The sequence below is a fragment of the Aptenodytes forsteri genome, unplaced genomic scaffold (assembly GCF_000699145.1).
Source record: "Aptenodytes forsteri isolate BGI_AS27 unplaced genomic scaffold, ASM69914v1 Scaffold270, whole genome shotgun sequence".
Taxonomy (NCBI): Eukaryota; Metazoa; Chordata; class Aves; order Sphenisciformes; family Spheniscidae; genus Aptenodytes; species Aptenodytes forsteri.
The window spans coordinates 1645488-1672028 of record NW_008794631.1 but is presented as its reverse complement, the minus strand read 5'-3'; the positions used below and the strand labels follow the sequence as shown (position 1 = coordinate 1672028).

The window sequence follows — 26541 nt, the reverse complement described above, 5'->3', positions numbered from 1 at the left end:
GCTTCTGGAAAAATGTTTGTACATGTCTGATTTAACTTGGCAAGGTTTCCAATCCTCAAGCAAAACCGATTTGACCCAAAAATCCATCTGTAGTGGAAATTTAAAAAATATCTAGAACTCTAGGCCATGGTAGCAAGAAATTGGAGTGGGTTTATGTACTTGTTGTTACAAGAAGGGTACGTATTCGGTGCGTAAAACTATATGTAATCATTTTAGTATAAAGTGAGTATCTTTGATGTCATCAGGTTTCCTGGCATAATTAAACCAGCCCACATACGGAAACATACAAAGGTGGGAGCCAAAAAGGGAAAAAGAAAGCAAATCACCTACAACAAAAGGGGGGTTCGCTGGAAGGCATCCATCTGGAGAGATGGGTAGGCAGCTCCAGCGTGTTCGCTGGGCATTACCTCTTACATACAAGACAGCACAAAAACTACTGGTGAGACAGAGCTTTAGTTGAGAGAACATGGATGTGAAGTGGCTCCAGGAAAGCTACGTATGACTCTGGAACCAGAGGTCTAAAAGCATTTTAAGCATCTTCTGGAGACAATATTACTACCATGTATTTGTGTATTTGTGGACAACTTGTGACTGTGGCCATAAGGTACTGTTACCATCAAAGGATTTAGGTTAACCCACTGGATAGTGCTTAGGTTGGGCTGTTGGCTCAAGCAGCCCATGCTATAACCATCTTGTCTCCTCCATTGAGAAGACAACTCGGAACAGGGATTTCTTACAGCCGACATGCCGAGCAGAGAGGTGGCAGGAGTTGCTGAGTACAAGTTTGTACCCTAAACCTCTCTCTCTGTTTTGGGGCCAAGTACCTCATTCTGTGCCCTTCAGGGTTCACTGCTCTGACCTGAGTGACAGGAGCATCTCCTCTTATGCATACAGCTTAGTAGTTGGAGGTTGTGGGAGAAAAGCAGTTTATTGTAAAGTACATCAAGAGTCATTGATGCAGAAATTAGTGATCTCATCCTTCTCTTCTCTAGGCTAGAGAAGTGCTTTTCAATTGCCCGTGCAAAATGCAGCCGCGTGGACAGGCTGGGTGAAACGTTGTTCCTCTTCCAACCCAGATCGGGCTGTGACTTGGCAATGAGAGCCTTCTCTTATTGCAGAGGAAGGTACAGTTCATAAAAAAGAAAGTTTCTCAGACCTCGGGTAGATACTTCTTCGTTTTCTTTGGTTCAGCCCCAGGTTCCCATTTTTACGCGGCACTTGAGTCTCTCATCATAAGGAGCCCTTCTTATGCTAAAGGTGTGAAACCTTTGGATTTCAGACCATCTTTCTGACTCCCCTGTGGCTTCCCCTGGCTGCCCGGTTAGTAGCGTTGCTGCCTGAGTTCTTGCTCTTCAAAGAGCACAGTGCTGTCTCACACAATGAAATCATCTCTGGCTGCCTTGCGAGCGCTGTGGACTTCCAGCCAGGCATAATGCCCTTCCTGACATTTGAGTCTCATTAATTGGGTTAACAAGATGCTATCTGCGCTCCATACTTATGTAAATATAACCTGCTAGCAAAGATCTTAATGGCACCTGATACATCACACTGCCTTTACATCTATCAAGAGGTACCACTGCAGGAGTCACTTCCAAAAGCAGGTTTTGTTCTCGGTCCCATGGGTCCCTTTATAAGCCGTAAGAAATGCTGGTGGTCAAGGCCAACTGTTCAGATGTCTTTAAAGTGTCCCACTGGTGACCGAAAATCACTTTGTCAAGATGACAAATGGCTTGCACATACCCCATTCACCTTACAGTTTCACTCTAACGTCAGCTCCATTTACTTGTCAGAAACAGGTATTTTTTTTACTTCCAGCAGTGCAAGTGGGGCAGGGGAAAGGAAGGAGTGAAGGGAACACAGGCTGAGGAAAAGTCTGCTTGTATGGCTTCTATTCAATGTATTATTATAGTTGAGATTCGCAAGCTTTGGACATACCAGAATCTGTTTGTTTGTACATGTGCAAAACAGAAAGAAGGGAATTTGCTTTTCAGAAGTGAGAACTGTCCCTGCAGGGCTACGATTATGCAAAAACGTTTTAACCACTGGATTTTTCAAGCAGAAAGTGGTTGTGCAATATTAGTTTCTTATTTTGGACAGCAAACTTCTTTCCAGAGCAACATTTAAAAATAACTGTTTAATTAACTGGGTCTACCCAGTACATAGGGCATTGTGCATGTGTCTGCGCTGAAGAGCTCGGCTCAAACCTCTGAACTCGTGTGGGTGGTTTCATTGACTGCAATGGTATTGTCATGTGGCTAAGTGATCACTGCTGTGAATGAGGGCTGCTACATCTCACCCAAAAGCAGCGAGGGCCAGGCCACAAAATATGGTCAAAGTCAGCTCAAGGACTGTGAAAGTGACTTTGACAGCTTTGGCTTTTAGTTTCCTCTCAGTGACTTCCATATCGCTTTTGCTTAGTTCACAAGTCAAAAATACGCTTTTTCTCCTAGTAGCTACAGCGTTGGCTGAAGTTTTGAAAGTCAAAATCTAAACTTAATTTGTCAATGCGGTTGATCACAACAAAGGGAAGCTTATTCCGCCTTCCCTCTTTGCATCTGATGGAAACTTTACCTCCGTCAGAAGTTTGAGTAGATATGAAGTAGAAACAGAAATGAGATGTGTCAAATAACACATCATTGTGGCGTAAGTTTTTCTGACTAAATTCTCCTGTGACCTTGAGCCTTCTCTCTCTGGCACCAACCGGATGAAGCCTGCTTGAGGATGACTGCTGCCGCGAGCTGTCCGTGAGTTAGGATTTCCAGCTGCCCCTCTGAGACGTTACTAGTGCGGAGCAGTTGCAGCAAAAAGGAGTAAGCCCCTGTGAGTTGAAGGCAGCGTTAAAAGACCCCGAAAGCTCTTGCCCCCTTCAAGGAGTCCTGGCTGAAATGCTCTTGGTCCTTGTTTCTTCCCGCTCTTCTCTATACAGACTGACAAGCTGGGGGCTGCCCCTTCTCTCTGCAGACCGCTGTGAATAACCTCCTCTTTTTTTCTAATACCACTGTGCAGCCCAGGCAAGATCATGTAAGAAAACAAATGCGGGGTCAGCGCTTAGTTTACTTGCAAGTTCATTAAAACAGCAGTGTCTGGAGGCCTCTCGCCTAAATAATTTTATAATAGAAAACAGACTCTTGTTGCTTTCTTTTGGGCTACTATTTTTATTTGGTTGTTGTTCCTCAAGCGTTTTGGTCCTATTTCAAAACTCGCTTCAAGTAAGTGAAGGGGTTTTTTTTTTTTTTGTGCTTTCCAGTTTAAAAGCTGTGCTACTACTGCGAAACTTCTAGGAGTCCTCAGGATTATGAAGTTGGGATTGACAGGGATTTTCCTGACAAAATAACATTAGAAAACAACTTGTAGATTAAAAATTTGGAAGAAAATAAAAACCCCTCCCCCTTCCCTCCCCCAGCCGAGATCTCCTGTTGCTGCTTCTGGCATGCATCACATCTTTGAGGATACAGTATCATGAGAAAACTGTCACTTGGTGATGTATTAGGGTAATATATCATGAGAGCATCGTTTCTTTAGAGGATATGGGCAGTAAAAGACATGATTCTGGCCAGACAGAGCAGCAGGGGATCTTGCTTTTTTTTCTTCCCTTTTCTTTAATCTAGACCTGTTTTTGTGTTGCACAGAAGTGAGTTTCTTCATGGGATATGACTTGTTGCAGAGTAAGTTAGGAGGCCCATTGGGCTTTTTAAACTCTTTAAGAAGTACGCGGCCTCAAGGGCTGCTTTGTTCAAAGTTTTTTAGAACAGGCTAAAGCCCAAAACTGGAGTATTTGCCACTGCCTAAATTTTTAGTGTAAGGGTCGAGTAAGCAGACTTCAGACAGAGAAGGCAATAAAGATGCAGTGACAGGTAACTATTGTTTGGATAATATATTTGTAGATTTAGCCCATCAAAATGTGATGAAATGATATTTATAAAAAACCAGTCTATGCATCTCTTTTAAATAGACATCAAATGAAGTTTTAATTCACATCAGTGGAAGAAAAATTACTATCGGTGAGTATTCAGTCTGTAATAGAAGATATAGTTACCACATCCAAAACCAGGAATTCTGAACTGATGGACTCAGATTTTGATGTACTTTTTTTTTTTTATGGTATTTATGGTTTTGTTTTTCTCTCATTGGCAATGTCTGCTGGAAAATAAGCTGCACACAGGCGGTAGGACTAGGATGGCAGTAGTTAAGAAACAAAAGTAGAGTATTGTTAGGACACTTTTGATGGGACTGAATTAATCTTTTAGATGGGACAGAACATGACACCGTGGCTTGATCTAAAATTTGTTGAATTCAAATGATTTAATAATTTATTTTAAACCTTTGGCACAATCTGCTTTACTCTCTATGAAATCAGCTTGATAATTCATCAGTGCCATCTTCAACAACTTTTTGGGCTAGGATTTATTTAAAGTGTTTTCAGACCAGTTTGGCTCGGGGATGGTATGAGCAAACTCCTTCTCCAAGCCATCCTATGGCACTTAAGGGGGGTCAGCAGAGCAGCATGCTCCGGGAGCTAGTACACCCAGGGCAGCGATGCTGTTCCATATCTGCTGACTCCAGCTGTGTGTGGGTGTCTTCTGGATCAAGGTAAGGTAGTGGAAGGTTTTATGGCCCTCAGCCGCCTGTCCCTTCCCTGGGAGAATGAATTCTGACCCATCGGCTTCAGTCAGGGTAAACCAGGTTAGGCTGGACCACGCTTTCAAGATCGCTCATTTTGCTCAAAATGAGTTAGGCAGTGATCATCCGAAAAGTTTTGCTGGCTGATCTGAGTGACTGGGAACATCCAGCAAGGGGTAGATCGTAAGCTCATAGTGTTGGGTCAGTGAGCTGTAACCTTTTCCAGCAGGTTTGTACCCTGAGCTTCAAATCGACAGGTATGGCCTGCGACTACTGTTTTCTCAGGTATTGGCATCAGATTTAGGTGACTGATAATTAGACGAATTCTTTATTGACAAAGTAGAAAAACCATTAATTTGTTTTTTGTTTGTTTAAAAACACATTTAAAATTCACGGAAAAAGCTGTGAATGTTAAATGCATGCATCTCATGAAATGCAAAGGTGTGGTCTCCCACAAGAACCCCAGTGCGTACCCCTTCCCTGAAACCTGGTTCCTGGGTTACTATAGGTAGTTTTTCAGACTATGTTACGAACTGCTGGGAACCTCTGAAGACCGTGTCTCTTATTGCTAAAAAACCATCATGCTATTCTGTTGACAGGTAAAGAGTTTTGCCTTTAACTTTACAGCTGAAGAACTCTCGTCTGTTGACAGGTAAAGAGTTTTGCCTTTACAGCTGAAGAACTCTCATCTGAAATGGCACTTAGAGGTTGAGGTGGAGGCAGGGAGATGGAGCGCTAAGCGGTCTGGATCTTGCTCTGGTTTTCTCGCTGACTTAATCTGCAGTTATGGTCATTTCGTCTGGCTGTGTCGTTGTCGATAAGCTCACTGGAGCAGGGATGTAGTCCTACAATGTGCTTATGCGATGTCTGATGTAATGGGACCCTGATCCCAGCTGCAGCCTCAGCAGTTGCATTAACGCAAACAAATGTAAGAGGAAGAAAGCGCTTTCTTTTCACCACGTAGTAGTGCAGCAGGCTGCTGTCAGGGAGTGTCGGGATTGCAGCAGGCCACCGAGGTCACTTTCCTCATGCTGGTGAACATCGTTAAACGCAGTGAAAAAAAAAAATAAATCTTCTCAGTCTATAAGGGGTTGTGAGTGATGTGTCCTGAATGACTTGCATATACTCATGCCTTCCTCACAGCGGTGGGGAATACCCATTTGCAGTGAAATTCGGTGTCATCTTTCAGCAGGGCCTTTGTTTTAATCATCTTTCCTAGGGAGTGGGGAGAGCTCGAATTATGAAGGGGGTGGTTGATGCTGGCTGAGCACCACAGCAGGGAAAGCTGCAGCCTCCTCCCTGCTTGCCCTCAGAGAGGCCAGATAAACTAAAGAGATTACAGGGATGAGGGGATAAATCGGGAGGCTACCGTGCGCTCTGCTCAAAAAAGGAAAAAGAGACTCGGTGAACTGAACTGGCATATTTTGTTCCTGACGAAATACCATCATTTGCATCTAATGCAATTCATGCTGAAAGCACGGTCATGTTGTGCCATGGACAAGGACCTAATGCTGAAAGTACTGAAGCATATGTTTGGCTTCAGTCCTGTGAGTTGTCCCATTGAAATTGAAGACACGCTTAAAATAACAGGACTTTTCTCTCTGTGGGGTGAAGCATATGCCTTGGTGTTTGTAGGTTTATGTGGGTAAGCAGAGAGAACTGTCATTTTGCAGAGAACACACATTGTTTCATAGGGAAATATTTTTTCCACCTTGAATTTAAAAACACACCTAGTGTGCTAAACCATTTTTGTTATTGTACCCACAAAATTTGTTTTTGCAAGGAAAAAACCTCAACAGATAATTGGAGGGGGGAACAAGGGAAATGAGACCTTTTTTCTCATCTCCCTTGACAGTGGTTAAATGTCTGCGGACATCTCTCCTTGGGTAGTGGTGTCTCCTCCCTGAAGCCAAAGTGTGTGGCTCTTGCTCAGGCAGAGAAGTGCTCATGGAAGAGAGCAGTCCCACAGTATTAGCAAGGATTGCTTGCTTGCATCAACTCCACCAATTAAAGAGAAGTTTGTAAATCGGACCCGAGACGGCAAGTTCCAGGCAGGAGTGCCAAAGGAGCAAGAGTACTATTTTCAGAAAGCGCCTCAGGATTTGTCTAGACCATGAGTTACACACGTGTCTGAGCCTGTTCTCGAATTTAAGTTGGCCCAGCATTGCGGTTGTCTGCACGTAAGCATAGGTGCAGGCACACGCTTGGGAGCCTGGTGCTCCCAAGCTTTGCCGAGGGACAGAGCCTGTGGCCGGCGCTGGCCCGAACCTTTGCTCCTGAGGCCTGCGTGGACTGAGCGTGGCTCTGTGCACACTTGAGAGGATGCTCTGGCCACGTGCAACATCTGGCAGAGAGCCAGCAGCGTGGCCGGAGTACGTGCACGTCGTGGCATGCGGCGTGCTCTGACTTGTGTTTGAGCCTGCCCTACGCCTTGCGGTAGAGATGTTGCCTAAGTGACTTGAGTGCGCTTGCTTCGTTAATTTTAAATGGCCTTTTCTTTTCCCAAGGTCATATATGTACGTTTGAAAGCTGCATCCCAAATTCCCTGGGGGTAACTTTTGCCATTGTTTGAAAATTGTTGTTGTTTTGGTGGATGATCCCACAGGCTTCTCCTGGCAGAAATTTAAGGGCACTCTGACTGACTTGGTGAGGAGTCCTATCAGACTTACTAGTGGGGCTGTGATGAATAACGGTAAAAAATGAATGTTTTCAGGATTAGCCATTAATGGTAGTTCATATTTCTACCTAATCTGTCCCTGTTGCTTTTCTTATTTTTCTCTCCACATCCTTTTATGGTTAAATGAAATTTTAAGCAACATTTTTCCTATTCAATATAAATAGCTAATAACCTCAGGATATCAGAAATGCAGTGTGAGCCTCCTAAAAGGCATTTTCAATAAAAAAAAAGGAAAAAAAAAAAAAAAGAAAAAAACAGTCTCTCTCAGTGGAAACCTAGCCCCCTGAGAACCCACATCTGCAAGGTCTTCAGCAGCCAGCTGTGACAGCACGACAGTGGGCTCGGGGTACCGCTGATGGAGGTGCTCCTTGGTACAGCCCTGAAGAAACGAAGTGGACTCCTGATTTTTTTTTTTTTTTTTTTTAAAAAAAAAAAAAAAAAAAAAAAAAAATTTTTTTTTTTTTTTTTTTTTTTTCCCACCCCTCTTCCAAGCCAAATCCAGGTTGAAAAGAGCCATCCTTCTGGTGGCTGCTGTGAGCCGGCAGGAGCCCAGTGGGGAACCCTGTAGAAAGTTGGCTGCGGCTTCCAAGCTGTGGTTTGGCACACGTCCCCTCCAAGACCTCTGCCAAATATTCAGATTTCTTTTTAGTGTTTTTTTTTCTTTTTCTTTTCATGTTGGAATTTTATTTAACTGTACCACATGAGTTTAAGGCCATTAGTTTGATATATTTTGTCACCAGAATAGGCTATTTTGTGCAGAGTCCTTTGATGGAAGGTAAAAATACGAGGTGTATGTGGAAGGTGAACAAATTGCGTTGAGAGAACGTTGTAGTAAAGGTAACATGAAGCAGTAACACTGGTATTAGGTCTGGTTAGTATATCTCTCCTGTATGGGAATTTAACATCACCTTTGCATGCCAAGTTAAAGAAGAGACCTTTGGTTCCCACTGGCAAAGTGTGGGAGAGGGGAGAAACGCGAGCACCCAACAAAACTTTCTGATCTTTCCCCAAACACATTAAAAAGTGAGTTCTCCAGCAGTCGGGCTTGGTGAGCGCAGGAGAGGAGTCTGGGGTGATCCTTCGGCACTTCCCTACATTTTCCTTTCTGAAGGAGCCTGGGATTCCAGTGCGAACCCTTTGCCGAGCCGAGTGCTGACTGGGGAGTTGCGTCAGCTGTGGCAGCATTGTTCTGGATCAGCCTGACCTCTTTTAAAAAAATATGTATTTTTCCAACACTAATAAAAACCCTAGCTGAGGTTCTCTCCCTTTCTGTATGTGTGCCTGAGCACTAAATTAAAAAAAAAAAAAAATCCCAGATGTGAATCTATAAACCATCTGTTTAAAATAACTATTGTGCAGGACTATAATTAAAAGTTATTTATTATGAATCTTGGGATCCTATTATGGATTTTGACTGACTCCCAGGTTTCTGATTTAGCAAACAGTTTATGTATTTATGAGCCATGTGTCTCTTCTGCACTTCTTGGTGCCAGAGTGCATGTCCTTTAAACAAAAGGAAAAAAAAATCCCCTACCCTCCCATAACTGTTGGCTTCTGAACGTTGCTGTCTAAGAAGTTTTCTCTTAAGAACAGCAAAAATCAAAGTATCTGAGAGCTTTCAACAACTCCAGAGACACTGTTGACAACACAGATGGAGGTTTGGTAATACAGCTCTCCTGCATGCAGCTACTTAGCAACTTTTTAAATGTATGGTTGGGACAAGTAATGAAATGTTATGATTACCGGGGGTAGGAGGGAACGTATTTGGAAGGAAAGGATTTGTTTCTAAAGTCCATTTGCTCTCGCCCTCTGCTTTGCCCTTGTGAAATGGGAGGGAAGGAGGCAGCAAAATCGAAACAAGGAGATGGACAGTACACACGAAGAGCAGTGTTTTGGACGACAGTGTGAAGGACAAAAAACCCTCCTGGTGACAGTTGCTCTTTGTTTTATCTTTGTACTTTTACACCCAGTGGGCCTAGGAGATCTGCACTGGATAATGCCTGACTGCAATAGACTAAACAATGATTTACCAGCCCTGTTTTATCTGTTGCTGTCCTATGATTGTTCTGCATGGTACATTAACCCTTTCCTCCACATCTGCTGGCCTAGTTATCCACAAGATGCAGCACTGAGATAAAACAACAGGATTTTCGGAAGGAATGTCAGGGTTAAATCCAGTCCTAGAAGAAGCAAGAGGCACTTGGCTGCGCTTCCCCGGAGCTACGCTCATCTCTGTGTACTACAACAGGGATTTTGCTGTGAAGACTACGTTGGGGCAGTATGTTGCAATTGTGGCTCTGTTGTATGCTTGTTCAGCAAAAAGCCCCAAAATGAGCCATGGGAGCTGCAGCCCTGAGCGGTGCTGTACCTTGCACCCTGGAAGGGCAGCCCAGCCCTGATGTCAGGGAGTTAGGCACGTCGGGGTGGCATCTGAAACAGCCAGTTTCGGAGCTGTGCAGGGCTTGCCTGTAATACCAGCTTGAGAGGAGGAATATCAGCTTTGCAAATCCCACCTCGCTTAGGGCTTAGCCACCCTTCTTGTGGTGGCAAAGATTGTCTTTATTTATCTGGGATACACAGACCTATCTCTGCAGGAAGGAGGCTGAAGCTTCTCCTCCAAGGGATAGAGCTGATCTTGCTCTTTTCTTTAAAAAAAGAAAAAAAAGGAAAAAAAAAAAGTGTGTGTGTGGGATGAGTGTGGCACCTCCTGCCCACCTTTTAGCACCATGCTGTAGCAACACACCTTTGAGACAGTGATCCAGGTTTGGTGCCCTTCACCTCCAGAGGCAATTCAAAGATTCTCCTCCTGCTTTCCTCACAAGCATCCTCACTGTCAGGACCGGTGGCTTTTGGGAGCATGAGGAACAAGCTCCTCTTCTGCTGAAGCTGGGCCACTGAGCAGAAAGTAGTTCAAGGTCTACTAGGCTGAAGAAAGGAAATAGGAATCTGCAGCCTACTGCTTAAGACACCCTCCAAGGGGCGGAGGACACTTCAGTTCCCATCACTGCACTATGGGCCACTAATGTACTTTACGTGGAACAGCTGCTTAATGTAAAACAGCCCTTGGCACCGGGACATGAACTCCAGAATCACCTTCCCTCCCAGGAAACCTCCCAGTCACTAGGCTGTACAGCCCAGCTCAGTTTTGCTTTCTCTTTCCAGTTACTTCCATCCGCACCGGTAATGCAGGTCCTGAGTTTGGGGTTGAGCCACCAGCGCTGCTGGTGATAAGGGAAGAAGAGTAAGATCCAAATTTGGCTGCTCCCCGGGGTTGGCTCAATGGTACCAAACTTTTCATTGGCAGAGAAGATTTCTGACTGAAGTGATCTGGGCCAAACAGGAGACTTCTAGTTAGGAACAGTAACTAGCAAGTAGCTCCTGTCTGAAATACATGTGTCGGGGTCATCCTTGGGAACATTTTGTATTGCTAACAAGAAGCAACCATGTCAGGATGTACCTGAGGGCAGAGGGAGGCAGCCAGTGCTCGGGGAGAGGGCAAGAAGCTGTCTGGGAAGCTGGGCTGCATGAGACGTTTGCCCCAGGAGTCTCCTGGGCATCAGGGAACAAAAAGAAATACGGAGCTGTGTTCTACGTCTTGTCCCTCTCCCTGCCATCCGCAATAATGATTTCTCCCTTTGAAGAGGGAGTCCGATGGGTAGCTGCCTGCTGGGCCCCTGATGTGGGTCCTACCCAGCTAGGTTGGCCCAGAAGGGCACCGTGCATCTCGCAGAGGTCCACGATGCATGCTGCAGCTGGGTAAATCTTGTTCTCCAAAGGAGCATACTCGAAACTGGATTTTTCCCTTCCTTCAAACCCGCTTTCACCATGCAGAAGATTTTCCCACAGATAAAGGTAACGAGGCTGCTAGGCTTATTACATCTTTCCTTGAGCAAACTCTCATTAAAGAGAATCAGATCTTAGCAGAACCCTTTAAAATACAGACGGTGTGTAGTCGATTTGGTAAACTTGATTGTACTGCCCTTCAACAGGCTTTATGGAGGCAAAGTCAGGGGGCACTATGTTAATGTAAAGGGAATCAAGATTTCACCCTTCGCTCTAAAAAGGAGCTGTTGAGCCAGTTGCACTGCTGTGCCGTGGCTGCTTTGTGCCAGTCCAGAGCTACAGACCTGACATAAATTCAGCTTAACTCGCCAGTTAAATTGCGTTTATGGTTGCTCTCCAATGCTGGAGTGATGCAGAGCAGCCAGCACATAGCAGTGACCTGGCTTTTTACAGTAGTCGTTTGTGTCGCTGCAGCTGCGCTTTAGGGCCTGATTCTCATTTGCTGATTTCCCACGGGCTTGGCGAGAGTGAGTCCTTATTTAAACACTGATAAGACTGAAGTGCCTTTATAGCTCCCATCAGATCAGGCAGTGACTTTGAAGAAAATAAACCTCTGATTTTAGACAAAGAGCTGGAGTGTAATAAAAGCTGCGTGTTATCCTTCACAGGCACCTTGAATAAGGCCACAGGGAGCAAAAGAAAAAGACTGGAAAGCACAGTTTCTTTTCCTTTAGTTTTATGATTTACATTTTTCTAGCCCTTTGATTTTTTTGGTCTCTAGTTAAGTCATAAGATTGGGTGAGGTGGGTGCTTGTATCTAGTAAATGGCCACCTGTGTCACTTAATGAACTGAGCTACTAACTATAGGTGGAGGTCACTTCAGAGGGCTACTTTCAGTCAGGAATTTCAAGTAGCAAAATTTTACTGGAAGAAACCCCCAAAGTATTTGTTTTCTGCCCTTGGTTAAAGGCAGGGATAACCAGAAGTGTTGACGCCACAGGGGCAAGCCTGGCTATAAATGGGATATTTCTCCTGCCCGCTGTCGCACATCCTCTATTGACATTCCTTAATGCGGTCAACGTGCTCTTTGGCCTTGGCCGTCACTTTTGCCATAGAAAGATGACACTATAATGTACAGTGATTCTGCCTGCTTGTGTTGTTTTATTGATTTTCAGCGTTTTGGGGAGAAAGATGAATTACAGGAGTCTCTTTTCTAGTATAGTATATAGTAGGCTCTTTTGAAGACCCTCTGGGTAGCTAGGTAATACTGCCAGCTAAAAATGACTTTCAGCAGTGGCGGAGTTTGGTTTTCTCTGAGGTTGCCACCTCTTCCTCAGCTATCTGTCCTTTTGTCACTGTGAGAAACCACTTCTGAGCTGTGCAATTCATGGCACAGAACCTCAAGACCCCGAGGATATTTTAACAAGCGCATCATGTAGCTAGTTGTTCATTTAAGTAAAGTGGATTTCTTCAGTGGGGCACGTTTTCTGTACTATGATGGGTAGCGGTTATGAATTACTGTCTAAGTGGAGTTTAAACACCATTTACTTGAGTTCCTGGATAATTCAGAGACTGTCTTCCACTGCATTCCTTCAAGGGGAGAAAGGTGTTTTGAATCACATGGACTTCTCCTGAAGTGAAAGAGCAAATTGCTAGCCTTGCGTTTTATTTTCTGAGTTGCAAGGAACTGAGCGGTGGATTTGGTTTGCTTGCAATAGCTTTTGTCTTTTTTTTTTTTTTTTTCTTCCCAGAATAAGGAAGTGACATGCAAGAGAGAGAAGTGTCCGATGCTCTCCAAGGACTGTGCTCTCGTAATTAAGCAGAGAGGAGCTTGCTGTGAGCGTTGCAAAGGTGCGGTTCCCTTCCTGTTGTTTTCCTCCTTTTAAAATGTTACCAGTTCACGTTTATATTGCCAGACATAGGACAAAGTTGGGAGCTTCTCAGCTGGGACTCGGCTGTCACCAGAGGCTTGAAAAGGGCAGTAACCACAATTAAAATCAATGTTTCCAAAGCTGGTGGAGGTGCATAAATTCACGTATTCGTCCTGTAATTATTAGTTCTTGCACAACAACAATCCTTTAGAAATACATCTTTATTGTACTTCATTGGTATGTTGTCAGTCTTTTGAGAGATACCTCCTGTTCTAACTTTATCTATCACAAATATTTTAGGTCAAAATCAATCTGCTAGTAGCCACCGGTCAATAGGAATTCCTTAAAATATTTGTGCAGTTGAACAGAATAGGAATAATGCTTCTGAGTAATAAAGAGCAGAGTAATTATCCATGACTTTTTATTTCTTCCTATGCTAGAAACAAACCAACCAAATTCTATTCATTTTACTAAATATTTCCTGATTCAGATAATAATATCGTGGGCATTTTTATTAAAGCCAAAATGGGCAACAGTCTGAACATTGTACATTTTTTTTATTGACTAACAGTGTATCTTCCAAGCTCTTCAGAATGAGCTAATTAGGAAATATAAAAAATTAATAAATGAATTGTGTGAGCATGCATGGCATGTAACTACCATGCTTATCCACATGAAAAGTGTGCAAGCAGATGAAGTTAGAAAATAGTCTTTTTTTCATATCAATGCACTAAGCAATATGCTCTAAAACACTGATTTTGCTGAGGGACTGCTGATGCAGTCAATGAGGTGGAGAATGTCGGATTCAGACAGCTTTACTTTTCTTTATTTTTTCTCTGTTGTTTAATTCCCCAGTGGTGATAGAGTGGCTTTGGGAGGGAGATAGGGTAGGATAAATTGTTGGGAAATGCAAGCGTTTATTGCCTTCCCAGAGGAAATACAAATACAGGAAAGCATATCACACTTAAATTCAGATGGAGGAGACATATGATGGATATGTGTTTTTCCTGGATGGTTGCAGAGGTTAGCTGCTGGTTAGCAGGTTAGCTGCTGTGCTCATGATTTGCTTCTGTGGTGTGACTTTGGAATAGGTTTGGCAAGCCCCAATTCGAGGATTTGTCTAAAAGTCTGACACTTAAAAGGAAATGAACTAGGAAAAACAATTAAAACATTACTGAAACAGTAAGAATTTGTAGTTACAAGTTTTACATAAATTAAATGTAATTAATTTCTTTTGTCAAATTGTGTTTAGTGTCAGCTTTATAGCAAAAGATTCCTAAACATTGTTTTGATTAGGCTGGAGGTTGATTCTCCATTTCGATGAAGGGATGCGTGGTTGGCCAATTACATGAAAATTTTATATATATACATATGCATATGTGCACATATGCATACAAAATGATTCTACACTGAAGAAAAATAATGTTTCAAAGTGGAGGATATAGATATTAGTGTGTATGGGCTATTATCATTCGATGGAAACTTTAATTCAGACTCCTTGTAAGATATGCTGTTTATCCTGAATTGGGGTGAGTTCGTATAGAACATTATTAATAGGCTTGAGCCTGGCATCTGCAGATTGGTATGCCTGACATCTCTAATAGGAAAATTAACAGAAACTGTTCAAAAATAGAATTAGGAGGCCCATGGATAAATGCAATATAAGGGGAAAGAGTTATGTCTTACAAAAATGCTAGTAATTTGATTTTATCGTAAGTATATGGACAGAGAGATACAACTGGTGTTGTCTTCCTGGATTTCTAATAGGCATCCAACAAGGTCCCTCACCAAAAACTACTAAAGAAACTAAGCAGTTTGTAGAGAAACTCATCAATGAATAACTAACAGGTGGTGACAATGAATGGTTATTTTCGTAATGGAAAAATGTAACCAGAAGATCATTGCAAAGATCTCAACTTGTCAGTGTTCTCAAAAATGATCTAGAAAAGGGGTGAAGAGGGACGCAAAGTTTAGATGACCTGACCTCTTTAGTGTAGTAAAGGAGGAGGGCTGCCTGTGAGGAGTTGCAGAAGGTTCTTGGGACATTGAACAACTGATGACAAAATGGCAAAGGATATTAATGTGGATCAGAATAAATGGGTACACACAGGACAAAACAGTCCTAACTGTACAAATGTAATGCTGGGCTCTGAGCTGATGATCACCTATTAACAACTGTTTCTCAGCATTATAAAAGACATTTATGTAGCAGGATCAGCTCAACCCTCAGTAGCTCTCCAAAGGGAAAACCGAATTTTGGCTAGAAGGACATTTGGTCTGATCCAAGATGGCAGTTCCTGTGTACCTAAGATGCAAGAACAGCTTTAAATGTCAGAATATTAAAAAAAAAAAAAGGCTCTCGAGGGCTTAATTGTCAAAGTAAATGTGGAATTTCTGAATAAGCTTTTCTGCTTTTTCTGAAAGGTAAAGCTAAATATGCACCTGTATAACTACAGCAGTCCCAACACCACAGATTGTCACCAGGTTGTTCTGGTGCCATGGGAAGAGGCTGATGGGAGCCACTTCTATCCCCAGGGAAGCTGCTTGTTCTCTTGCTGCTCTGAACACTGCTGAAGCTCCTGCTCTGTTCTGTGCAAAACCCAAAATGAGTGTCCCATGGGGAGTATTTGGGTGCAAACGCCAGCCTGGCTGCGTAGCACTTCAGCTACTCCCTTTGGTGTCCCGGCACTCCCTGTGCGGAGCTCAGCTGCAGCCGGGACTTGGCCCTGCAGTGCTTGTTCTCAGTCACTATTTGTCAAGCTGCCAGAGTGCCCATAGGGAATGCAAGCAGGAAAAGGGAAACAGGGATTTTCTTAAGTTTTTTTTTACTGGTTGCATTTCATCTAAACCCGAACAAAATGTTACGAAGAAAAGGCATCAGAACCTGATGGCTTTTTTTCTTGGATTCATTCCCAAAGCCTAGAAAAGCTTAATCAGGCCTTACGGGCTATTGCCAGCTCTCTTTGATAGCTTAACGTCTTCCTACCTTGTAAAGAAATGAATGAATGAATGAATGGCTTCTGTCGTTTGAGTACAACATCAGGAGGATAACATCAAGACCAAAGGGTATGTTTCCAGAATTGGCTTGTGTAGGAAGGAAACCACCACTCATGAGTCATTTGTGACATCGCTGCCAGGATATTTTATTCTATTATGAGGAGTGCATGAGGATTGGATATGTAGGCCCAGTATCTCCGATAGCAAAGTAGTAGTCTGAAACGAAGAAATACTATATGCCCGCAGCGGTGCATCCAGCTGAACTCTCGTGTTTAGGGATTTGCATACAGGAGAAACTGAATTGTTGGTAGAGAATTTTTCCTGCAAATGGTTGTGTGCTGAGCATAACTCCCTTGCTTCTGTTTGGGTATTCGTATGCTACTTAGATAATTTCTAGCACTTTTTTCCTTTTTCTTAATAAGCAAAAAAGTAAGAAACAGCAGCGAGTATAGCTTTTGCAATCAGAAAATTCATTGTGGTGGAAACAACATGTTATCCCAAACATATTAGTAGATTTGGTTTTACTTAAGTTTTTAATCCTCCAGACTAGCAATGTGTATAACACTACTCTTGACTTTAGGCTCATAGGACCTTGGACAGTAAAGTCAGTGGGGCAAGGCTCTCTTTTGCTGTGTGTTTGTGCAAAGTCTGGAGCAGAGAAATGTAGGCCTGTGATTATGGCTCCCTGCTGCGAGGAGAATGAAAACAACTAAGTATAATAGTGAAAACTTTCAGTGAGATTATTCTTCTGACAGATACTTACTGTAGTTTATAAAACATACTATATACCTCTAGCATACTATTAATTTTGAAAATATTAAAAAATTAAGCCCTCTTATTACTTTAGCGTAGGATAAATAATCCACTTTTCATCTCTCATTTTATTTAATATGTTTAATGAAAACATATGAGATCATTGAGATTATAGAAATAGATTTGGCAGCATTTTCTTATTTAGTTGGATGGAGACCTGTCACTTGGATATAGAGCTCTCTACACCTCTAAAAATAAGTTATTTGCTCTCTGAAGAAGTGGTATTACTGGCTCAGGGCCGCATAAAGTTTGCATTTCTAAAATTGTGTACCATATTCTACTCTTTTATTCTAAGAATTTGGATGTGCAAAGACAAAATTGGTGGGTATTTGTTATAACAAATACAATTTGTTGTTCTGAAGTTTCTTTCACTTCCCATGTGCAATTTTGCTTTTTCCGCCCTTGTTAAGTTTTGAGAGTTACTGTGAGGTTTTTTTGTTGTGTTTTTTAAAAAAAAAAAAAAAATTAATGATCTTAGAGTTTCACATGCTGTGCTCCATTGATCTGGAGTCTACCAGAAAATGGAATCACAGCCCAGGCAACAGCAGCATTAGTTCCACTGAATATTGAATATCCAAAGCCATCGTAGTTAATTGTGCATTCCTTGGAAAGGATATCAAATATTATGGTTGAGGATTGCAGCCAATTTGAACTATTAGGGCTGGCTTGTAAAGGAAGTTAGGGGAGGTTATGAGTTTATCAGTGTTCTGGCTACTCTACTAATGCCCTGCAGGAGCCATGCATACATTTGGCACTTTGCTCGCCTGTGAACACCCCTAGTATGAGATACCCGATACCAGTTTGGTGCCCTGCTGTAAGACTGACCGGGGGGGCCTTTGTGTGGGGCCCTGTTGGGGCACTATAACTTGCAGCCCATCCTCACATGCTCTAAGGCAAGCTTTCAGAGACAAGGGTGCAACATAATACATGGATGGAGGGGGATGGGCTGGGAAGATAATTATGTATTTTCCTACTAAAACCTTTTTCACCTTCATCTGAATAATCTAGTCCTGGAATCTGTCAGAGACCGGTTATAGAAAGAGATTGTTTGAGGACATAATCAGGTCTTAACTTTTCTCTTGGCCTTTCTCACTGTCTCTCAGTCTCTTGGTAATGTGCTCCAGCTCTGAACCAGGAGGCCTGTTTCTTGAGGCTGGAGGTGCAGGTTTGTCTCAACGTTCATTCAGTTTCTAGCTTTGTATTGCAAGTAAAGGCAGGGATTTTGAAGCAGTGACATATAGCCACTAAGGACAGTATCATCATGGTGCCAGCTTTGATTTCTTCTGGTTATGTCTAAGAAAAGGTCTCTCTCTCTCCGTCCTTCTTTTGAGTTAACTCTTCTTACAAAGGTCTTAGCACATACATTTCATATCCCTTGAATATCTGGTGTATACTATTGTGTTCAGTAGCGCCTCAAATTTCAGATTTTCTTATTACCTTGCTTAATATAATTTTCCATTTATGTAAGAAGCTTTTAATGACCTGTCTTGTCATGTTGTCATAAATACTTTTGCAGTTAAACATCAGTTACCCAGACTTTTACAATCACAGAGAAGTTGTTCAGGATGCTTGTATTAGAAAATAGCATGAGACCTCCATGGTGAAACGTGGATGCACTTGTACCTTGTGTGTGGACATTGTGTCCAGTGCAGCAAAGTAAAAGGACACTGAAGACCAGGATGGAGGCTTCACACAACATTCACATGTAACGTTTCTCTGGAACAACATGATAAACATCTTAGGGCACTTAATACTGGAATAAGAATTTCTTTTACTGTTTAACTTTGAAGCTGTAAGCTGTACTGATCATGAATGATTTTGCTGGTGTGAGGAAATTGGGTATAAATGACGAGTAATTGTGTCACCAAACAACATCATTCATGACACCCCTCGTAACCATGAGAGGTCACAGTTCTCCAGCTACCAGGCTTGGCAAGCACATTGCGTTATCAGCTCAAGATTCAACGGCAGCTCTAACTATATGGCATTTTGGATTGCGAGGTTCTTATGGACCCTGCAGAGTGACTTCCCCCCCGCCCCCGTATATATATTTGTGAAACACAAGACATTTCGGAAGATGAAATTCAGTTCCAGTGGGGTGCAGGGGGCAAAAACAGCACCGGGAAGAGTTGATGTCTTTGTTTCTGCCGCTATTTGCTCAGCAAATACGAGCTGCTTTGCATCACATGCCTGTGAACGGTGCAGTCCTGGCACAGCTCACCCCCATGGCCCCAACTTTACTCTGCTGTGTTGTATGTCCTTCATATGGCCCCTGCGCCTTGCGTCCCTTGGGTATTGTAATTGTGATGGCTCAGCTGCAAATAGGTTTGATTGTACTCAGTTACAGAGGAAAGAGTTGGATTTTCACTGTTTAGAGTTGGACTCAATAAGCATGGGAGATTTTGTATATATTTTCATGCTTCTGTGTTGACAAATGAAGACCAGGGTTACCCAATAGGAAGTTTAATTTTCTAGTAGCTGTCAATGGCTTTACCATCATTAAGACATTGAAAATACATTTTATAATAGGTGCATGTGTGGTTCACAGTTCTCGTATTTTGGCCAACAGATTTCATGCCAGGCAAATACTGCAGAATGTGCAAGTTATTGGGGTTTTTTTGTTTGGTTGTTGTTGGTTTGGTTTGTTTGTTTTTTTTTTTTTTTTTTTTACTAGAACTGGTATTTAGTGTTAGCATGCCTGGATACCTCCCTGAGGATTAATTTATCAAACGCTAAATAAAACATGTCTTCTGACTGTTTTCTTTTTCCTAATGTTTATTTTCCATGCCAATAGGAGGTTACTTTTTTAAATAGAAAGTGGAGGGAAAGCAAGAAAAAGACTGAATAGGAGAAGAAAGATGCTGAAGAAATGAGGGATGGGGGGGGGGCAGTCTATTGTGCACCAATCTATCACTTTTTCTTGGGAGAATACAGAGATGACTTGTCTATAAAATTCTCATTAGCTTAAAATAAGCAAAAATGTCTTCTGGAATCTTATTATGCAATGTCAAATTGAGTAATAAAGGCTTGTTTTTAATGAACTCCTGAGGACACTGGATGAGCTTTAGCACTATTAAACTGTCTCTTACAGTCAGTTTCCCTATCTTCATGATACTGCTCTCTGCTGGGGTATCTGGGGAAGAAAAAAAAGGGTCATTTAACAATGTTACTGGATTTGGAAAGACAAATGGCTTCCTGATTGCCAACTTGTCCACATGCCAATAACAAAATCTGCTATAATTTGCCTCTTTTGTTATTCCAGTCCAATTCCGTGTGAGGATGCTTGTTTTGGAATTAAATTGCTCTCTTTTAAATTAAATCAGCCAAAGGTTCGTTTATTATGTTTGAAACTAAGGTGCTCAAGTAAGGCATGCACAACATTGAAACAAATTAGTAAAATTAGAAGTGATTTAACTATTTTATTGTCATTTTTTGTGCAGGAATGACTCAAGTCTACAGGATGATTTTGCCTTTATGAGGTGACTAGAAGGTAATTAGCAGTTTAGACCGCATATACAACAATTGACCAACTTCAAAGTATTCAGTGGTATGGTTTGGTTTGATTCAGATAAGCAACTTTCAGCTTGCATGTTTATCCAGGACTTATCTGAACTATTTGGGTTGAAGTAGGTAATAGGAACAAAACCTACAACTAACCGAAAGTTAATATTTTACATTAATAAAACACCAGCTATTCTTAAAGAAAGAAGCAGGAAAGACTAAAAAATTAGGACACACTCCTTGACTGATATGAATCACCATAGACCAAATTGACATAGACCACTGATATTTAACTGCCTTCCGTATGTGGAATCTTAAAGGTTTTCCTTATGGGATATATGTCATGGGATCAAATTTACCTATTAATGTCGAACCTGTTACTTTTCATTCTCAGGCTTTTTGGGTTCCCCTCTTGAAAACCTCCTCTGTAGTTCTTTCTTTTAAAGTTTTGTTTTAAGTATGTATTCAGGCAGAAGTAAGTGGATGGCATTTAAGTGATTGTGCTAAGCTCTGATCTTTCTCAATTTATTCTTTTCTCCTGCTCTCCCTTTCAAATGGTGGATGGAGAAACTAAGTTAATGTAATAATATTTCCAAAGGGAATTAAAATGGCTTTTAGGAACTTGAAGTATGTTCTGCCATACTCAGTTGTAGAAATTGGCATCAGGGACTTTGCTGATGCCTTTGGACATGAGATATTCAGTGACTGCTACTTTCCAAGCCAAGTATGATGGACCTTTGACCACGGATGAGCTAGAATTACTCAACTGAGTCGGTGCATGGAGGCAGGTGGGTTTCAATTCAGCTGAATTTAGGTGAGGCTCATAAACTTCCATGCTATGAATAGGTGGGCTAGGAAAGTCCGGGTATATGTTTGCAGGTGTCGGCTGAGAGATTTGTACATTGAAAGTGAGGTTCAGAAAAACTAGCTGGTATGTGGGCTTTGTTTCCTTTTCCTTTTGAAGAGTGAGCGGTGGGTATAGCTCTGGGGCGTACAAAGGGCAGAGTGTCAGGGCACACCTCTGGTCAGGGACAGGTTAAAATCTTACCCGTAGGTTGTAAAGCACTTCCTTTCTTGCCCTGTCTTCGGTTTGCCTGACCTTCAGCCTTCTCCCAGCTCTTGCCAAGCCTGCCCGTGTTACTGGCTAACTCTCCCCTTCCTTTGTGCTGTTTTCTTCAACGGAGCATCTGATGAACTCCAGCTCCCACCGTGCCTTGCATTGGTGCTTGCACAATGCTGCTCTGACTCCTTTATACAACCTGCTGGCCTGTGCCAAAGCTCAGGAGCAGTCTTAGTATCTCCAATGCTTCTGCAGAATTTTCCATCCTGGTCTCTATTTCTAAATTTCTCTTTTGCTGCCTGCAAGCTCTCCCTGCCATAGTTACTTCTGGTGTGCCATCCCCCCATGCTGCCAGCACCACCTATCAGTGACAGAAGTGGCTCGCAGGCAGGTGGAGTTCGGCTCCCCCCTTGCTGCTTTCGACAGGGACAACGCTGGCACTGCGGGGCAGAGGATTTTGTAGCATAGCTTGGATATGCACTTCAAGCGAGAGCAGTGGTGACTGCATGGATGCACCACCTTCATGCTTTCTCGACCAGACTAATCCTTGAACTGAAAATTTAATATATACATCTGTACATGCAGATTAGCCCTGGGTCATTAGCTTTCTTACAGAGAAAACATTTTAAATTAAAGAACATAATTGGTGAGCAAATATGCAAGGTATTTTGCAGTTAGTTTCCAACCTAGCCCTTGATTCTGCACAGTGCCGAAGACACCAGACCCATCTGGTAAAACACGCACACAGATATTTAACAACACAGCTTGTTCCATCTTGAGTGTCCAGCACACGTGTAAACTCTTTCTCAGACCGGGACCAGTATGCCAGTATGGCTTGGACTTCTGCAACTTGAGGATACTAAAATGCGTTGAACAGGCTCTGCTATTCATCAGGGTTTGCAGTGGGCAGTAAATTAGCTTGGTGTTTTTCAGAATGGGACTTCAAAATGCATGAGAGGAGTATAGGGCTTCACATTCCTCTTTTGATGTGTTGGCCTGTGTGTATGAGAGCTCACGCAGAACTTTATTGATATGCTGAAAATCTGAACACTTCTTTATTATTTGAAATCACTTCATAGGGGCTTTGCTACTTAAAAAAAAAAAGAGATTCAGATGTATACTTTGTACCTTTCAATATTTGTCAAAGATTAAATTATCACAGCCAGCTCTTAAGACTACTGATCAAATACTTTAAAAACATACCTGTTTCAGCTTAGGTAAGTGAAATGGCCACAGCATCTGCAGATTTCTCCTGTGTTGCTCTGTACTTAGCCTGGAAAAAATGTCTGAGTACTGCAAATCCTGAAGTACAAGTCTTCTGTTGTTTAAGATCTTAACTGGAGGTGGTTAACACATTTGCAAATAATCCCTGTATATCAGGTTTTCTTTAAATTTGGGGTTGAATACAAAATGATTTTGTGCGTATTTTAAGTTCCTCAGCAGTTTGGAGCTGTGACCCTCAAGTTTTCTTATACAGTGGGCTCAAAGATTTACTGGTGTAGGGCTGATAACTTGCCTTTATTTTCAGAAGGGCATAAAACGTAGCCCAAAGCAGTTCAGGACAGTGCACCCTGCTCAGCAGAGAATGACTTAGAGCAGCTGCTGAGGTAGGGCGTGGAAAGAGAATGGTGCTGTGGGCATCGTTTGACTGATTGTAGTTTTGTGCTTGGTGACTCTATGTATATGTCTGTGTTTCAAAGTCTCTGACAGGACTCCTGGTGGTTTCATGGATACTTTGATCAAGTCTATTTTGAATAAAATAGACTAGGAAAAAACCCTCAGAGCAGTAAATGGAAAATGGGCTTTTTTTCTGCAGAAAATAGGGTATGTGTTGCTTTTAAAAATTTTTTTTCAGAAACACTTTGGCTCTCCAAAGAATTAAGTTTTAATTGAAACAATTCTGCATTAATAAACTAACTCTTTTAAAACAAATATTTTATTTCCACTTAATATGTCTTTTCTAGTTTTGCTTTTCTGGTGAGATACTTTATTCTTTTCTTTGTGTTCCTTTTTGGTTTTCCCTTTTGCAAAATACCAGAAAACAGTGAAAGAGTGGGAAGGAAACTAGTAGGAACATGTAATAAAAAATGTGAAAATTAACGTGTGGGGTTTTTTTCCAAACAGCTCAATGAAACTTCATTTTGCACAAAAAATGCTTGCTGATCCTGCGCATGGGCAAACCGACCTATTTTCTGTTAACAAAGTTGTCGAGTAACACACAAAGACATATAAAGCCAAACCCTGTGGGACTCCAAAATGTCCCCACTCAGAGATTCACCACCCACAGAGAGCCTGATGGCTTGTCGTGTATGTGGATGTTGATCCCTTCCGTCATGAAAGCGAAACAGGTATAAAGAAGGGGTAGCTCTGCCGGTGTCAGTGCATCCATGCTGAGCTGCGCTGGCTGAAGAGCTCTCCCGAGGGTTTTGGTTAATGGATGAGGATAGCTCGGCCAGGCTGGATGAGGAACATTTCCAGCTCTTCTCTTACCCTCTCTTCTCCCTGTCCCCGCTCCAGTGCATGGGTGGCTGAGCCGCTCCTGTATGGACAGCAGAATAGCCACCAACATCCATTTTTAGGTAAATTGTCACTGATTTTGGTTTGTCTTGAGTGGTCATAGTTTGTAAGGAGTCTGGACAGTCATGCGCCAGGAGCAGACATCTGAGGTGGGGGGGGTTGCTTCCAGCACGATCCTTCTTGTCAGTCCCAGCTCTCAGCTCTGCTTCTTCTGTTAACCCAGGGGAGAGGATGGGTCGCATTTAGGATGCTGCTCTGTGATCCTCATCAGCAGCCTCCCACAGGATGATTGCGCTCAGCCTAACTGATGTGCTTCTCTCTCTTCCTCTAGATTGCAGTTTTGGAGGAAATACGTACAACAGCTCTATGAAATGGCACCTCCCTAGCAATCCCTGCGTTACATACCAGTGCCAGGTAAGGATGTCATCAGCATCGTGGTTATTGAGTTGTGAGCTTTTCCCATGAAATTCTGAGCCTTTTTTATCCAATCCAAACAACCTGAAATATTTTATACCCAAAGCACAATACAGAATGTGCATTCAAAGTAGTTTAAATCCACTCAGATGTGGCCAGCTATAACCAAACATTCAGAAGGATAGGTTTTATGACTTGAGTACCCAAACGTTGCTGAAGGAGAGGTACGCAGCCTTGCCATTTCTTGCTGTCTTGACTTTGAAATAAGTCCTCATTTTTCAGCATGCTAAGCCTTTTCTGAGATACAAATTATTATTTTAGTAATTGGACACTTTTTTGTGTATGTGTCCATGGGTTTTACCGGGAATGTTCTTTAAGAGAAACCCACAACCAAGTCTTCTTTTCCTGGGCTCCTGTGCTGTTAACACAGTGGTATTTTTGGTAGATTACCTATCTGCAACCGTAACATTTGCAAGATTGTCCATTTTCAGGCACAAAACAAGTAATTATGTAGGTAATTTTAGTTTCTCTCTGTGAATAGATCTGCAATTTTTGCTGATAATTTGATCCAGTTTTCATAATAACACTCAGGCAGCTACTAAGAATCACAACTGTTGGAAAGAAGAGAGATGAATGAGTATGAAGAGCTTCTACAAATAGGAGAAAAGGGTTTCAAGATTTTTCTCTTTTTCTGTGATACTTCTGCTCTACTAAATTCACCCATGTTTTTAAAGACAAGTGCACCGAGAAGAATGAAGTTGGAGCAGCAGTATTCTGTATCCTTGCACTTAATGAAAAGATACTCACAGCTTGAATTTAGGTACTTTGATCACTACTAGCTACATGAAATGATCAATTCTTTATTGCCTGTTTTAGTGTCTAAATGTAAAACTGGCTGATCCTGTTTACCCTAGACCCACACATTTAAAAAACAGGTTTCCCTTGCCTCCAAATGCAAAGCTGCAAGCGGCGAAAAAAGTAGCAGCCTTTTGTGCACAGATCCTCACACCCAGATTTGTTCAGGAGGACTCTTGACTTCTCGACCAAGAAGTACAGGAAATGTTAATTTACTAATACCTATCAGGCGAAGCATCAAAGATAAGCGTCTCCCCTCTACAGAACAAGATGCTTTTATCTGCTTTCTAAGTCTTTTTTCTTCCAAGGGGAGAGGGATGAGAATGCCTTGTGTCTGGCCTGTTTTCACCAGACCTGCATGGCAGATTACTGAGGCTAAGGATTCCTGATAAAGCAGGATTCCTTTTCCTAAGAAGGTGCTTGGTTTCTTACCTGATGCATTTTAAGGCACATCCTGTGTCTGGAGTCAGGGACGCTCAAGTGGATCTTTTGACTGTGGATTAACCTGAATCCTGATACCAGGCAGCAGGTACAGAAAGAAAAGAGGTTTTGAAATCCAGTGCTTGGCAGCATGTGCCGTGCTTTAATTGTACCGCTGGTAATTATGGATTTTTGCTTGTTAAAGCAACGACAGCGCTAACAATGAACGTGTCTGATCTGCTTCTTTTTCAGGAAGGAGTGATAGTAGAGTCAGAGGTACAGTGTGTTGTTCATTGCAAAAACCCTTCCAAACTCATGGGAATGTGTTGTCCTGTGTGTCCAGGTGAGATTTCATGGGAAGATGCTGTTCCACATGTGCAACTGTATTTCTAATGATAACCAACATTATCTGGGAGGTTGCCTCTAACTTCTCCGTTGTACTTGACAAGTTACTAAAATGTGGGCCAGTGGCTTGCCATGCACTAAATGACACAAGAGCATGCTTTGTATTTTTTAGTAGAGGACATGCAGACTGGGGAATGCATAGGCAATAGCCTGTGGCAATAGCCACATATGTATTTACGTTGTTCTTCAGAGGGTCTGTCAGCTGGGTTTGCCTGGCTGATGACTGGGATTTTGTTAGGAGGGGAAGTATAAGAGTAATCCTAAAAGAGGAGACTCACATTTTGAAAGGGAGTGGGTTGCGTTTGTGAAGCACGGTGGCAGATTAACCTGGTTTTATAGGCTAATTTAATTTTAACAGAGATTTTGTAGGTAAGCACTGCTCCAGTTGTGATATAATGAGTTTATTATGTTCTAATTTGTTATAATTTCTGCCAACATCTAATATAAACTCAGGGAGTAAGTATGAGTAGTAAAAAGCAAACAGCTTAGGAAAGTGTTTCAAAGCCACTTAATGGAAGACCTGACTTAGCCTTAACTTCACTGGTGCAAATTTGTCTGCTGTAGAAGGATGCTTTCTTTCCCCCAGAAGATATTTGGGTGTTCTCAAG

At 42.2% G+C, this 26541-nt stretch overlaps 1 protein-coding gene across 1 annotated transcript in view; it reads left to right on the top strand.

Annotated features, from left to right (window-relative positions):
• The first annotated feature begins 5470 nt into the window (after positions 1–5470).
• BMPER (BMP binding endothelial regulator) overlaps positions 5471–26541 on the top strand; it is a 132488-nt gene continuing 111417 nt past the window's right edge. The window contains exons 1-4 of the mRNA XM_019470535.1: positions 5471–5485; positions 12832–12931; positions 24171–24253; positions 25781–25871. Coding sequence (XP_019326080.1) covers positions 5471–5485; positions 12832–12931; positions 24171–24253; positions 25781–25871 — 289 coding nt within the window. The remainder of the gene's footprint in view (positions 5486–12831; positions 12932–24170; positions 24254–25780; positions 25872–26541) is intronic.